The 16905-nt window shown below is 49.3% G+C and overlaps 1 protein-coding gene across 1 annotated transcript in view; it reads right to left on the reverse strand.

Annotated features, from left to right (window-relative positions):
* Window positions 1-16905, reverse strand: part of LOC138528064 (guanylate cyclase soluble subunit beta-2-like) — a 309889-nt gene that overhangs the window by 214556 nt on the left and 78428 nt on the right. The window contains exon 11 of the mRNA XM_069639510.1: window positions 6877-7093. Coding sequence (XP_069495611.1) covers window positions 6877-7093 — 217 coding nt within the window. The remainder of the gene's footprint in view (window positions 1-6876; window positions 7094-16905) is intronic.

Here is a 16905-nt window from a genome sequence, read left to right on the forward strand (position 1 = left end):
CGTAGATAGCAGATTGATAGATGCATGTGGCCTCACACAGAGTATCTCTGTCTAATGGACAATAAAAGATTAAAAGATGCACCATTTGTGCTCTGCCTGTCGGTGAAGAAGCTGTATGCTGTCCGAGTGTTGTAGCCCCCATTTCCCTAAATTCTGCAGATGACATAAATGTGCCAGTTTAGGCGGCCGTACTGGGACATTTTGAAATATGTAAAGGAATTTAGGAAGAACCACCATTTTAATAACTGAGATTCATGCAATTATGGATAGCTGAAGGTACTTGTCTAGCTTAGCTTCCATAGCAGTGGCCGCCGCAACATAGTTGTCTGTGTAGCGGTCACACATGCATACAGAAATGTGGATCCCCAGATATCTGACCCCATTCAGGCAGCATTTGAAGCCCCAGTCAGTCTTCACTTTATGTGTAGCGGGCGTGAGTGGGAGGAGCTTCGACGTAGTCTAATTGATCTTCAGCCCTTAGTATTCCTCAAACTCCACCACTGTCCACACTATAGAGCCAATGTTGCACGCAAGGTTCGAGACATATATCAGAAGATTGTCAGCATAGAGTGACACCAGACCTTCGTAGCAGTAAAACCAGAGCCCCCCGGTGCACGTGTTCCAAGCCAAGCATGCATGCCAATGGTTCAATAGCAAGAGCGAAGCGAAGCGGTGACTGGGGGTATCCCTTATGCAGCAGCAAGGGGGGCAAACCATGCTGTTCACCACCGGGTCAGTATATAGTAGTTTCATTAATGATAGCAGGCGGGAGCCAACTCCCATGCGCTGCGGGTACAGCAAAGAGAAAGAAGCAGCAGAGAGAGTTGAATGCCTTTTCGGCATCTAGTAGCATGGCCACCACATGAAGGCTCGTGTCTATTCGGGAGAGAATAGAAAACAAGCGCCCGAGGTCATGTTGCATAGATCTCCCTGGGATCAAGTCCGGCACTGCAGGTCCCACCCCCATTAGAAAATGAATGATATAAACAGAATCCCAGAAAATATGCAACAGCAGAGAGGACATAACCCTTGCACTTTGCAGTCCACTGCATGTTGCACCACCATTAGTAATTCAAGGATGAGAACAGCATACCAATGAACTGCAGCAACAGCAAAGAGAGAGGACATAAACCTTGCACCTTACAATTCACTGCAGGTTCCACCACCATTAGTAATTCAAGGATGAGAACAGCATACCAGAGAACTGAAGCAGCAGCAGCAAAGAGAGAGGACATAAACCTTGCACCTTACAATCCGCTGCAGGTTCCACCCTCAAAGTGGCCAGGGCCTATAATGGGGGCAATTTGAAATGACTGTGGGACAATTCTGGGCCAAATTGACAATACGGGTTGCCATATGAAAGGGGTGCAGAATAAATCTAGGGCAATGTGGGACAACCAAAGACAACATGAAAGTGTCACGAAGCAATAATGGAGGGATTGGGCAAGCTGTATTCTACAGTTATTTTTCTGGGGCCAATGTGAACGCACTTTGGGGCAGTGTCTGTGGCAATGAGAAAATAGCATGGGTCCATTTTGGGCAACCAGAAAAGGGAATTGGGAACATTCCTGGGGGCAATGGGTACGTTCCATGGGCCCGTTTTGTGCAGCAGTGTAGATACTGTCTTGGCAATATGCTGAAGTGTGCAAAACCAGGTTTGCACGGTTGAAACTGCATAGCAAAATGTGCTTAACTGGTGCAATTGGAAAATGGGTTGACATTGCAGAGTTTTAAATGGCAGACTGGTGCACTGAGATGAACTATGGCATCATTGAAAGGACCGTGGCATAGTTGAGCAGGACCCCTGGCTAAATTGTACATTGAACATACTTGTATTAGCAGCACATGAGAATATGTTACCAAATACCTAATGGTATTGACAGCACCCTAGAGGTGTTTGACCACAACTCCCATGATCCCTCACCATTGACTATGCTGCCTAGGGCAGATGGGAGTTTTAGTCCAAAACATCAGGACAGCCCAAGGTTGCAGACCCCTGCCCTAGATCATTTGATCCACATCCACGTGCAAGCTGAAGGTAGCCTGCCATGGAGGAGCACCATCTCTCACTGTTTATGTCTTTCTTGCATTTCTGATGGTATTTCTAAAATAACACTGGAGCAATGATGTACATTCAATCTCAGGAGATAGCATCTAAAACTTGTGTAAATGTATCTTCCAGCACAATATTTAAAGCTGCTGTTTTTTATTCTGGACAATCATGCATAGTAGCAATGTTCATTGTGTGGTATTGGTGCCCTGCATCAGTGACCTTACCTTACACACACATGTATGTCTACTGTGCATCCAGTGTTTCTATCTAATGAGCACTTTTCTGATGAATCACTTACTGCAGAAACAGATTCCTGTGTACAGAACTGTGGGAGATCTGGCAAATGAAATAATGCATTTACCATATGTTCCCCTTCAGAAATGCATCTAAATCATGTAGCTTTTAACGAATTTCTTCTCAAAATGGTGCTGTAAAATGCACCATTTGAATTCATTTTCGACATGTTCTTTTGGCCCGAGCACCCAAGTTAGTTTAGAAGGGGGGCTCTGCTCACCTACTTCCCAGTTACTCGCTAGCTTGGATTCAGGCCAGGAAGTTATGTCCTCCTATTTCCAAGGTCACCCGCCATCATTGTTGCACTAGTGCCCCCAAACGGCCGCTGCCTCCATTACTAGCACAATTCCTGAACATCTTCAAAGCAGGCAACTTGCCACCACAACAGAAATCCCCAGCCTCGCAATCTTCACAAAAACACCTTACCTCAAATCCCCCTTGATCTGTGTGTTTGTTTGTTTATTTATTTATATGGCGCACCAGGACCAGAAGGTATGAGGGCGCAAGCATTACAGGTATATTCTCAGCTTAGTTACAGTTCAGTACATTATTTACATTATATACATTACATTATTATATACATTGTCATCCAGGCACACCTATAAAATATTTACCCGCAATGTATGGACATCGTTTCCAAATCTTTCTGATTAGACGAAAATAAATGTTACATCAAAATTATCTTTTTCCTGCGTGGGTGTAACAAGAAATTCCATTGGCTGGCAAGAATACGAGCCTATGATCCATTCCCTGGACCCACCAATGCCTTTCACTGTGGAGTGACCAAAGATTCACTGTAGTCCCCTATGCCCTTTAAAATGCACATTGGCACTTTTCACTATCATTCATTAGTTGGAGATTCATGTGTATTCTTGAGCCGGTCGCTTAGGGGTACATGCAGTTGTTTAGGCTATGAGGTGCCAGGGCTCTGCAACCTTTGGACTACAAGTCCCATATTCCTTCGCCATCCACTATTCTGGCTAGAGCCGATGGGAGTTGGAGTCCAAAACATCGAGAGAGAGAAATGTTGCAGACCCCTGCCTGAAGATCTTCGTTTTTCTGAACACCATCACTTCTTGAATAAAACAGTTACCCAGTTGAGAAAAGCCAAAATAAAGGTGTCGTTTTTATCCCAAATCACAATTTGAAAAATGTCAGTTATTCAGTCATCTTATTGGGTTCTTTTTACAATTCCCACCATATCTTTTCAAAGCCTTGGAGCCATCTACAACGCAGAGTCAATGGTTGAGCCTCAAGTTAGCCGTCACTAAAGTCTGTTACTTCCTTAACACATCTTCCCTTCTATAATACATATTGGTACCTTAGAGGGGAGTGTGGCGGCCTCCCAGCCAATGAGGAGGCTTGGAACGGGGGCTTTAACACATGGTACAGCCCACTTTCTGAGCCTCCTCAGAGTGGAAGGCTGCCATCTTCTCTCTCTGGCTTGCCAAGTAAGTGCGCATCCCATGTGCCCCTGTGTCCCATCCCCCATACCCACCCCCTTTTCCACACACCGCCCCCCCCCACTCCCTCCGCAATTACCTTCTGCTTCTGTGTTGGTGGCTGGCACCAGGAACAGTAGTGTTCCCGCACAGTTCTGACATCCGAATGGCCGCCATGGAAAGGGTACTACATGAAGTCCCTTCTCCCCGAACAATGGTGGCCATCTTTTTTTTTTAAAGTTGTTCAATGACGCATCCATTGTTTCACACTTTTAAACACTATTAGTGTCCCAGTACAAGGTGCCAGGATACTAATAGCAATAAAACCCTTGCTGGGGGGCAAATATTGAATCCGATAATGTCCTGGGGCATTACCTGATGCGATAATGGCCCCTAGCTCAGGGTTTATTGCTTAAGTAGGAAAGGTCTTTTGTCAAAAGACCGTCACTTTCTGCGTTAATTAAGCCAACAGCCTCTGTGCAAGCTTCCCATTGGTGCAATAAACCAGCTCCAAAAGACATTGGGCCTCATTACGACCCAGGCGGTAAGGGGTTTACGGCAGCGTAAACAGCGCCGACCCTTACCGCCTGAGTACGAGGTCCCTTAGCGCCATGGCGGATTTAACACCTGCTTTTAGCAGGTGTTAAAATCCATGGCGCTAAGGGACCATGGAGTTAATTACGCCACCGTAATTTACGGTGGCGTAATTAACGCCTTCCCCACTCCCATTATGCCCTATGGGGCAAAAATGGGAATGGGGAAGGGTAAATGGGGATTGGGGACTTACCGCCCCGCCAAGGTCGGAATGGGGCGGTAAGTCCGCCAACCACCATGGCGTAAACGTAGTTTACGCCATGGTGGTAAAGTCACGGCCCAGGCGGTAACTTACCGCCTGGGTCGTAATGAGGCCCATTGGGCCTCATTACGAGTCAGGGGTTAAGGGTTTTACAGCGCCGTAAACGGCGCCGACCCTTAACGCCTGATTACAAGGTCCCTTTGCGGGATGGTGATTTTAACGCCTGCTTTTTGCAGGCATTAAAAACCATGCCGCAAAGGGACCTTGGTGCTAAGTACGGTGCCGCAATTTGCGGCACCGTACTTAGCGCCTTCCCCATTCCCATTATGCCCTATGGGGTCAAAATGGGAATGGGGAAGGGCCATGGCGGAAGGGGGAATTACCACTCCGCCAACCTCGGAATGGGGTGGTAATTCCCCATTCCGCCATGGCGGAGTCGGAGAGTTACCGGCATGGACCATGGTGCTATTAGCACCATGGTCCATCCGTCAGGGTCGTAATGAGGCCCATTACCCTTTGCAGTCCCTTATATGCGGCTTCTAGAGATAAGCCTAAATCTCCACCCCCATTGACCTTGCAACGAAACACATTCCAACCGCGTCCACTCTGAGCACACTGCCGCCTAGCAAGAAAAAACACCCCAACCGCGTCCACCCTGAGCAAGCTGGTGGATAGTAAGAAAAAACACCCCAACCGCATCCACTCTGAGCACGCTGGTGCCTAGCAAGAAAAAACATTCCAACCGCGTCCACTCTAAGCACGCTGGTGTCTAGCAAGAAAAGAATTCCAACCGCGTCCACTCTGAGCACACTGGTGCCTAGCAAGAAAAAACACCCCAACCGCGTCCACTCTGAGCACGCTGGTGCCTAGCAAGAAAAAACACCCCAACCGTGTCCACTCTGAGCACGCTGGTGCATAGCAAGAAAAAACACTGCAACCGCGTCCCCTCTGAGCACGCTTGTGCCTAGCAAGAAAAAACATTCCAACCGCGTACACTCTGAGCACGCTCCCGCCTAGCAAGAAAAAACATTCCAACTGCGTACACTCTGAGCACGCTGCCGCCTAGCAAGAAAAAACATTCCAACCGCATCCACTCTGAGCACACTGGTGTCTAGCAAGAAAAAACATTCCAACCGCGTCCACTCCTAGAGGCGGAATAAATTGGGAGCAGGCAAATTATAAGCAAATATGTGCTTGCAGAAAAAAAAGAGCTGCCACCCTCGAAACCTTAAATCACCCAGCACCCAGAAACATTTCCAGAGAGCTTGCAGGTGCGGATTAAGATAATTCCACAAATAACAACTGTGGCTCCCAAAGAGCAGCTCTGACATTCCCTCCAGGGTACTTTTCTAAGCTCACTTTTTTCGACCTAATTAATCCACAATAACAAGAACAATATATGAACCCCATTACATTCCTGTCGGGGAAGCCAGAAACACTGGTTGTGAAAGAAATAAGGGCAAGGATGTGCCTGAGGGAGAAAGGTGGGCCGGTAATGTTATGAATGTTGGCGGTGCTGAGGAGGCCCTGAGTAAAACCTACTCAGCACTTGCAAGGATTGTATTGTTCTAAATTGCAAAGACATTTTCTTTGTCTTAATTTCTGCGAGCAAATGAGAGTTTACACCCCATTCCCTTCCATGTTTTCTCCTGCCAGCTTCTGCTTCCTTCCAGAATGAAACGCAAGTGATGGCCCCAAACCTCTCTAGAGACCACCGAGGCAGGCAATTCTTTTTTGCATAAAAACAGTCAGAATTGGTGTGTGTAATGGCCAAATAATAGAGAAATAGGAGTTAACAAGAGAGGTTTCATAATACTTGAAATACTTAATTGATTTGAATTCTCTGTGATATAAATTGGTAACATACCGTTTGTTTGTTCATTTATTTATTTATTTATTTATTTTCCACTTATTAGGCGCTTGTACAATTAGCAAAACTGTTTCAACACGCCCATAGTGCAAACAGGGTGGGGACAGGGGAAGCTAATACAGCAAGAATAAATAATTGCATTAATAGTATAACAAATAATGACAACAAAGGGAAGGGGAGACAAACCTATTATGCCTTGTGAGTGTTCAGAACGCACAAGTGCATTCCCTCACGTGGCAGCACAGAACACATGTGGGTTTTAACTAGTAAAGTGCCCTTACTAACATGGTACATTTATTCGCAACAGAATGCATACTTGTTATCTTCAAACTTGTTTTCATGTATGGACTCCTGCTGCAACTGTCCACATGCTACACCTAGGCACCGTAACAAGCAGCAATGGCCACAGGGCAGTGAGTACCTCTGAGTTTCAGCATGGGCTGCCTCTTCCAGGACTCGGGCACCATTTCTCTTCTGGTTTTCAGCACAAACTGACTATTGATGAACTTGCAAATGCTGGAAATTGTGAATGTCACCTGTGGGTGTACAATGGTGAAGTACTCATCCACACTGATCTCCATGGTCTGCAATCCGGGGACATATTTTTGGATGTTAACTCCAGCCTGTTTGACCCTTAACTGAACAAAAGGAAACGTAGATTTATTAAGATGTGAACAGGAGAAGACAACATCAGCATATATTGGTTGTCACTAGCAACAGTTCATAACGGTGTTTTTCTTAAGCAATAACGCCTGAGGTAGAGGGCATTATATATCAGGTAATGCCCTGGGGCCCTAGTACCTGACTGGTAATGCCCCTCCCCCCGTCAACGGTATTATATAAGCACCCACACATGATTTCTGAGTAGTAGTAGCTTATTTTCATAAGTGGAGAAACAACATGGTAGCAGCTTCCCAAGTTAGAAACCACCACAGAAGCCATTGGCAGATGGACTGCGTGCAGGGGAGAGCGGACAAGTGGCAAAAGCGACGCTGCAGAGGTAAATGAGGGAAAGAAGGGAGGCGGCAGGGTATGGCCTGGGGGGCAGAGGGGCCAGGAGGCAGGGGCGGGCACAGAGGACAATGCCATTGGCCTGGGAGAAAGATGGTGGCTACCTGCTGTTTACAGGCCTTGGAATGCGGGCATTAACGTGTGGTAAAGCGCAGCTTCCAAGCTCCATGATTGGCTGGGAGGTACCATGAGGTATCCTCTCCAATGAAAAATAATGAAAAGTCCTTCCGTTAGATATCTGGTTTTATTGCAGTAATACATGCCAATTAAGCCCTCTTAAATGTCCCTTTGAACTGCAGGAGCTGCACAGAACAGCTGGGTCATTTCTAGCTGTAATTGAAACACATACATGTCATCTTATATGCGACACACCTCTTATTAACAGCAGGATTGGTACATCCGCACTTACACAGCAATGAGAATAGCTTGCAAGCACGTAGAACTTCATTGCTCACTGCATGTAAACACACGCCTAGCACTGAGAGTGTTAGGGACGTAACAGTGCCTTGATGCCCAAGGGCTGTTTGTGCGCTATACAAATATAATAAATAAATAAATGAAAGAGGGGAAATGCAAATGTGTAGAACTTAACGGTAGCGGTTAGAAGCCTATTGAATATACAAGGTGTAGCTACATGTTGGGTTATCGTTGTACAATTACAAAGGCCTATTTTTCAGAATGCATTCAGAATTGAATTCAGAATGGTCATTTGGAATTACTTTGCGCTCTCAGCTTGGGAAGAACCAGTCACAGCTATTTGAATGAGCCAAAATATCCAGGGAATGAGATGCGCCTCTCATAGCATAACAGAGGAGGCCACAGCAAGGCCATGGTTGGAGTTTTTACACTGTTAAGTATAACTGGATAAAATACCCAGGCAGGCCTCAAAGGGAAGCGCGCCAACGCTACTGTGTTCTAGAACACGTGACGTCCATTCTTATTTTTACAAAGCATGGATCAGCTTGCTTTCATTTTTATAAAAATACTGTATGCAATAGCTACATTGTCCAGGAGGAGGGAATAATTATCTCTGCAGGGAGCATGCAGGAACCTAGATAAGATTAAGATGAAGGGTATATAATTTAAGGGACATTCTCAGAGAAATAAGACGCACTGAATCTGTTGACGCTTGGCAGATGAGGCGGTCAGCCTAACGGCTTCTGCAGGAGAATGACAGCGGGACAAAAGGCAGCCAGCCCAGGTTTTGGAGCTGCCACATTAAACAAGTGTAGCTATTGCAAGAGGCAAGAGAGTTTGATTCTGTTTATCCTGTGTGTGAATAAAGGGCATTGGATACATGTTTTTTGCCAGGGTCCAAAGCAGGGCAGGTTATATTCAGTTCGAAAAAGAGAAGTATATTGTTTTGGCCTGTGTACAAAGTAGGACAGGTAATTGCTGCGAAAGAGCGCGGTAGAGTTTTCATATGCGTTGTGTTAAAGCGGCTTGCTTAAAAGGACAGCAGTGTTATTTTAATGAGAAGGTTTAGTCCAGAGGTGATATGAATTGCAAAAAGTAGTCACTGCTGCACACGGAATTTAACACAGACTAGCCTCCCCCTGAATGATCTTATGATTTAATATATTTTAAGATGCATTTTACTTGGAAGCAATTATGCAGTGAACGCATGTGTATTTTAGAATGAATGAAAAGAACGTTGCTTTTAAAAACCACAGTTGATATTATGAATTTATTGACGCTATATGCAACAAGCAGACATGTTTAAATAGATTAAAATAACTAGAATTACAAACTGTTGGATTAATATTTGGTATTTCTGAAACCAATGCGTGTTGATTTTAAAGAGAAGTGATGAAAGGTTAAGATCATTGTTGACAAAAACAAAGCACTGATGAATGTGTTAATGAAATGTGGTGATTAAGAAAAAAAAACACATGCACATACTCCATTTAACACCAAATGTTTTAATCTACACCACCGATGTGCTATTCTTGGAACCGTCAGAGACAAGTGGCTGATCAAAAACTGAAAATGCATTTATAACATTAATAGAGACTGATTAAAACACACACTCCCAAGTTATGAAAAAAAGGGTTTGGAGTAGATGTGAGCACACAACACATTAATTGCATGGTTTTGAGGTAGAGGTAGAAAAATAAATATCACTGACTCATTTTCCTATTTTGACATGGATCTGCAAGACTTTCAGGCCGATTCATGGAATCAACGTGCGCCAAAAAAACGGCGCACGGGTGCGAAAACGTGCGATTCGCAGTGAAATAGCGAAAATCGCAGTGCAAGTGCGATTATCGCAGTGCAAGTGCGATTATCGCACAGAAAACATCGCACATCTATTCATGGAAGTCCGTGCACGGCGCAAAATGTGGGATGTGCGCTGAAAAAGTGCACGGCGCATGCTGGCACACGCCGGCGCACAGGTCACCGAACGCCGTGCGATAAGGCCACAGCGAATTCGCACATAGCGCGGCGCACATAACAAAAGTAGGCGTAACACGGGGTGTCACACGCAGAATGGGGAACAACTCGTAAAAATGTGGGCGTCACGGGGGAAGTACAGGAGGCAAGTGCGCAGAACGCCCACACGCTCGCCTACAACACGTATTCATGGAATCGAATAGGGAAAAACAGCGCACGGCCAAAGACGCGCACAGGCCCATACATGTCCGCCACACGAAAGCAGGCGGTAGGGTCCCTGCGCAGGAAAAAAATGTGCGCCAGAGAAGGCCCACACGCGATCGGGCCTGGGGGAGCATGTGCGTGTATTTCAGAGGTGTGCAAGAAGTTCCACACGCGATTGGCCTGGGCGCGTGTATTTCAGGGGTGCGTGAGAAGTTTCACACCCGATTGGCCTGGGTGCGTGTATCCCAGGGGTGCGCGAGAAGTTCCACACGTGATTGGCCTGGGCGCATGTATTTCAGAGGTGCGCGAGAAGTTCCACACGCGATTGGCCTGGGTGCGTGTATTTCAGGGGTGCGCGAGAAGTTCCACACGCGATTGGCCGGGACGCGTGTATTTCAGGGGTGCGCGAGAAGTTTCACACGCGATTGGCCTGGGTGCGTGTATCCCAGGGGTGCGCGAGAAGTTCCACACGTGATTGGCCTGGGCGCGTGTATTTCAGAGGTGCGCGAGAAGTTCCACACGCGATTGGCCTGGGCGCGTGTATTTCAGGGGTGCGCAAGAAGTTCCACACGCGATTGGCCTGGGCGCGTGTATTTCAGGGGTGCGCGAGAAGTTTCACACGCGATTGGCCTGGGCGTGTGTATTCCAGAGGTGCGTGAGAAGTTCCACACGCGATTGGCCTGGGCGCGTGTATTTCAGTGGTGCGCGAGAAGTTCCACACGCGATTGGCCTGGGCGTGTGTATTTCAGAGGTGCGCGAGAAGTTCCACACGCGATTGGCCTGGGCGCGTGTATCCCAGGGGTGCGCAAGAAGTTCCACACGCGATTGGCCTGGGCGCGTGTATTTCAGAGGTGCGCGAGAAGTTCCACACGTGATTGGCCTGGGCGTGTGTATTTCAGAAGTGCGTGAGAAGTTCCACACACGATTGGCCTGGGCGCGTGTATTTCAGGGGTGCGCGAGAAGTCTCACACGGGATCGGGCCTGGGGGAGTGTGTGCGTGTATTCCAGAGGTGCGTGAGAAGTTCCACATGCGATTGGCCTGTGTACGCGATTCCATTGGACCAAAGGCCCTGACAGCGCAGGCGCGTCTGTGACGTGACACGCGCGGGCGTGTCCCTGTACCCTGGAGAATGTTACAAGACCAAAAACTGCACGTCCGAGTGTCAGCCCGCGTAATTGAGGATAGTGCCTCAGTGCGTATACGCGGAAGTGACGTTGGACGTGTGGTGCGGTTTAAAAGGTGCGTGTAGTACGTCATTTCCTTGTACGTGCTTCCCGTGGAGAGCGAGTGGGTGAAATCTGTACTTCTTGTCGGTTCACACGTGATTTACTTCACAGCGTTTCTATTTCATACTCCCTGTTACCTCTGTCAGTATTTTTCTGATTTTCTCTTCGACCTGTTTCCTCAAACAGCGTTGACTTCTCCTTTTGTCCTGTCTCCTCAGACAGTGTACAATTCTTCTTTTGGCGGGGGTGTTGCCAACGTGCACACACGCGTATTTTTCACGCTCTTTTCCCAGGCAGACGGTGAGTCGCGCACGTATTTACCAACTGTGCTAGCCCCGTGTGTAGCGTACCCCTTCAGAGGTCATTGTAGGCTGCGTGTGACACGCATACGTTCATTTTTGTGTTTCTGGGTGCCACAGCGTAGTGCAGGTTCCTTTTCCCACGCACGTGGTCTACGAGGGGTCGCGTGCACGTCATTTTCTGTTTTAGGGGTGCCGGTGCGTTGCGTGACCCGTCATCTTTCCCCAGGGGTTCCATACAGCCTTGCTAGAGCACTTGGGTACGAATTCCATCTAGTACCCTACCCCTTTGACCCCCAATTGCCCAGGACAATTTTCCACTGCAACTCCCATACGCACAACTCCATCAGTGCCAGGGCTGGGAGGTGAGCAAGTGGTAAGGGTGGCAAAGGTGGCCAAGCCTTAAGAGGTGGGCGTGGTGGGGCCGTAGGGGACATGGCCAGGATTTGCAGACTCCCCCTAGCCCCCCACGTGTGGAGGACCAGTCAGGGACACACATCTCCCCCCCATGGTTGAGAGAAACGTGGCTGACACCATCCCTGCTCAGCCCTTGTTGGACCGGCCCGTTGTGGCACCTGACCTAGCACAGGGTGTTCCCAGGCTGACTTCCAGGTCGCCAAGTCTAGGCCACGGGTGGCGGCGCAAGCCAGTGTCACCAGGCCACGTGGTACAGGGGCAGCCATGTCATCTGCTGCCCCGAGTAGGCGGGGTGGGGAGGCTGCAGGGGCAGCTGCAGCTCCGTCCACCCCAGCTCTGACTCCCCCAGCAAGGACAGTGTTGGTCCCGGTACATCAGACTGAGGTTCCCCCTGCCATCATCACACTTCAGCTAATGCCTGCAGAAAGTCATGTGGTCAGTGTGCCATCGCACACTACTACTACACAGTCCACCGGTGCTCCTGCCTCTAGTGTCCAGAGCGGCGTAGGGCACTCCGGATCCCCACCACCCACAAAAAGAAAGAGGAAGAGTGCTCGTCCAGTACAGGCTGATGACCCCGACACGGCTACACGGTCCGGCACGCCAAGGAAGCCTAGCTTCAATGATGCCGAACTGGATGCACTTGTGCAGTATGTGTCCGAACATGACGCCGAAATGTTGGTCACTTCAGGGTGTAGGATTACACCTGCTCGACGTCAGGCACACTGGCAGTCTATCGCAGACAGCATAAGTGCCCTTGGGTTTATGAGGCGCACAGCTGTTGAGTGCTACAAGCGCTGGAACGACCTTAAGCGCAGGGCTAAGAAAAAGCTGGCCTCAAGTCATGCCGCAACTCTGGTGACTGGAGGTGGGTCTCCACAAGAGGACATAGAACTCACTCTACATGAGCATGTTGCTGGGACCTACGTCACAGAGGAGCCGATCCAAGGTGTGGGAGAACTGCCAGATTACGAGGCATTGTCCGGTGAGTGCACATGCATGTGTGTGTGATCCATGTGTACGTTGTTTGTGGGAGGGGTTCTGGTTGAGTGCCAGGTCAGGGTGTGTGTGCCTGAGTGTTTTGGCCCACCCATGTGCTTCATCCAATGCATTCGGCGCCCCGGGATTTGGGTATTACAGTATCCCTTCTGGACACAGTAGGCGTTTTGCACTACATCACGCCAGTTGCCCTTGAAGTGGCATCTTGCTACAACATTGTTCTGTATTTAGCTGTGTTCATTCAGGCTGATTGTAGGAATTCACCTGGTTCTACTGCACATCACTCTGCCCTATTGTCACATATATGACATGCCTATGGTACATGCCATCTGTGTGATGGCATGTGTCATGTATGTGTATTGGACATGCCACATACAGGCCAATGTGTGATGGCACTGCTAGCCAGCATGCAGCTGATGTGTTGCTCTCCCATCTTGGTGTCATCAGGGTCTGACATTTTCCTCCCCTTCCAACTCATGGACAGTGCATGCATGGGAGGGTTATAGTCATGTGGGACATGTGTAAATCAAGTACTGGTACTGTAGCTTGTCTGGCCTAATAGCGTGCCATGGTGCTAATGCCTGTTTCCATTTTTTGTCTTTCATGTTTTTGCAGAGGATGACGCACCTGATGCTGTTGAGGGAGAGGAGATGGTGCAGGCCCAGGAGGGATCTGAAGCACGACCAGGCACCAGTGGGGGATGTGGTTTGGTGGTGGGGGAGAACCCTCTCTTGCTGCAGGCCATACTGTCCAGGGGTGTCCCTGGCTGCACCTCCCCAGAACTCTTTTCAGGTGTTGATTCGGATGAGGCCTATGTGGATTCGCAGGTATGTGTTCATGGAAGGGATACTGTTCTGTCCGACCCACCTGCACCAGGGGTAGAGCCCATTATGGGGATGTCAGTGTTGGTAGGTGCGCCTGTGGTGGTTACGGATGCAGGGCCACACTCCGCAACATCTGATCCTGTTCCTGGGCCAGCAGTTCAGAGGGGAAATGCAGTCCTGCAGCCTCAGGAAGTGCCGACACAGCAAGGCGCAGTTCGCCTTGCCCCAGACAGGTGTGGTGCCCGCCAACGCGGTGGCCGTCCGCCACCAGGCAATACCGCATGGGAGCAATCCATTTATGGTATGGCCAACCAACAGGCAGCATCATCAGAAATGATTGCTCAAGCCATGGAGAGGGTGGCCACTTCCATTGTCCCCCCAGAAAGGCAGATGGAGCTACTACAGCAGGCAACAGACTCCATTTGCCAATCAGTCAGGGAGGACATGTTGGCGTCCAACAGGGACAGACAGGCGGCCCTGGACAATCTGAGGGAATCAATTTCTATAGATGCCCAGGGACAGAGGGAAGCCCTGAGGGGAGAGGTCCGGCACCTCAGGCAGACTCTTGTGGACCTTGAGGCTTCCACTGTCACCAGGACGGAACAGCTGCTGGAGCGCGTCACCCGTACGCTCTCAGCAGAGATGCAGGCAACTCGGGCGGAGGTCCGGGCAACACGTCGGGTGTTGCATGGGGATCTCCGCACCATATCCCTCCAGAATGAGGCCTTCCAGACCCGCATGCTTGCTGCCATGGAGGACCAAACTAGGGCTTTGCATGGGCTGCCTCCCATAGCACTACCACCTCCTGTGGCAGCAGCAGCAGAGGTTGAGGAGAGCGAATCCAGCAGTGAATCTCCCACTATTTAGTAGCCGTGCAGGCCATGAGCCCATGGAGGTGTTTTTTTTTCCGCAACATTCACGCAGGTGGCTGTTGGTGGGCACCCTGTCCTCGGACCTCCTGGGTGGCCTCCCCCACCCCCCTTGGCCCACACATGGCCATTTTTGATTTTTGATTTTTTGTTGCAGTGTGTTGCCTTGTGTGGCTCCTGTGGGCATCCACTGTATTCCGGCTGGGCACATGCAGGCTTGTCCTGAGTTTGGGTTAGATGCTTGGGTTCGTGAGACACACACCCCTCCTGCTTCCTGCTTCCATGGGCTTGCAAAGGGTGTGCCCAAGTGACAGTGAATTACACAGTGACGTTGGACTCCCATGAGCTGTGTGGGCAGTCTGTAGTCAATACTGTGTATACATTCCTAGTGCATATTGTTGTTGTATTGTGCACTGCATGGTGTATTGATGTGTGTTTGTGCATCCATGTCTCCCTCCTAATTTGCAGGTTCATTCCTCATGTCTTCACAAGGCCGTCCACTTTGGAGATGGAGCTCATGTTGTGAGCAGTGGACTTCCAGATGTGCGTGGCAACAACACTGTACAGTTGGAGGTGGTGGATGTGCTGGCATTCTCATGTTGTAAGACTATGTATCCTTTGCCTTAGTACTGTCATGTTTATGCTATGTCGATTGTATTGTGGTAAGTATTTGGTCATGTGTGTTGTTGTTTCTACATTTATGTGGGCATATTGTGTGTGGCCAGTTTCCATTAGGGACACTGTACTTTGTGACACGTGTCATGTTAGGGGGATGACTTTGTTTGCTCTCACATGGCATGTCATGCCATGGTGTGTTGGGTGGTGGTGCTGGGGAGGGGTTGGGTGACATGGCACTGTTGTCATGTTGTGTCTTGCAAGGGGGTAATGATTTTAGCAGCATAGAAGTGTGTCTTTTGAACACAGCATTGGTGGTGTTTGTGTAGGTAGGGAAGCACACAATGGAACACTTCCAGATGTACAATCTCAGGCTGGTATGGTTGTGACAGTTGACTGTCCATTGACACATCATAATTGTCAGTTACAATCATCATTGATTGTCAGCTGGTATGTGCCAGGGCTGTGTGCACTCCACAGGGGTGTGATTTTATGTGAAGTAATTAGCCACGAGCTGTGTACGGGCTGCCTCACCCCGTGCCCTTTCCCTTCCCATGCGCAGTGGGCATGCATGTGGTTGGGGATGTGGGGGCACCACCATGCCCACGGCCAGCCCCCGGCGTGTTGCAACGTTGTGCAGGACACATGCTGCCACTATGATCCTGCACACTACTAGGGGAGCGTATAACAGCTGCCCGCCAGAACGGTCAAGGGAGCGGAAGCGTGACTTGAGCACTCCGAATGTGCGCTCCACGATGCCCGGGTTGCAATGTGGGCTGTGTTGTATCTTACCTGGGGTGGCGTGGTGGGGTTCCGAATTGGCATCATCATGTGGGTGCTGAGAGGGTAGGCACTGTCCCCTGGTGAGGTGGTGATGGGTATCATCAGTGGGGTTGTGACATTACTCAGTATCTGACATGCATGCATGCGCAGTGGCATTTATACTCACCGAGCAGCCATGTATCGCCATGCCGCCCAGCTTCTATGTCCCGGTTTAGGGTAGACATTCTGTAGATGAAACTGTCGTGGGTGGAGCCTGGATAGTTGGCGTATACTGAGGTGATGATTCCCTTGGCATCACATACTACCTGGGCGTTGATGGAATGCCAGTGCTTGCGGTTTCTATAGATGTGCTCAGTTGCCCTGGGGGGACGTAGGGCCACATGGGTGCAATCAATGGCACCTAGCACTTTGGGGAATTGTGCCACCCTGTAGAAATCCTGGGCAACAGCCTGCCTTTCTGCAGGTGTTCTGGGCAGGTATATGTGCCTGCGGACTGATGGGCGTGCAGTGATGATGGCCAAGACCTGGTGTAGGCAGCGTGACTGCGTGGCCTGTGACACACACCCCACTATAGCACTTGTCCGCTGAAATGATCCAGTGGCCAGGAAGTGCAGTATATTGAGGACCTTCTCCAGGGGGCTGAGTGCTTGGGAGCACAGGGTGGTTGATGTGAGGTCATCCTCCCACTCACTGACCAGGTCGAGTATTATGTGAGGTGGAAACCTGTACCTCCCATACACATGGTCATCAGGCATCCCAAAAAGGCTGGTTCTGGGTGTAAAAATTCTGGCCCGGACTATCCTCCTCC

The sequence above is a fragment of the Ambystoma mexicanum genome, chromosome 7q (assembly GCF_040938575.1).
Source record: "Ambystoma mexicanum isolate Mex_15411 chromosome 7q, UKY_AmexF1_1, whole genome shotgun sequence".
In the NCBI taxonomy this organism is placed as follows: domain Eukaryota; kingdom Metazoa; phylum Chordata; class Amphibia; order Caudata; family Ambystomatidae; genus Ambystoma; species Ambystoma mexicanum.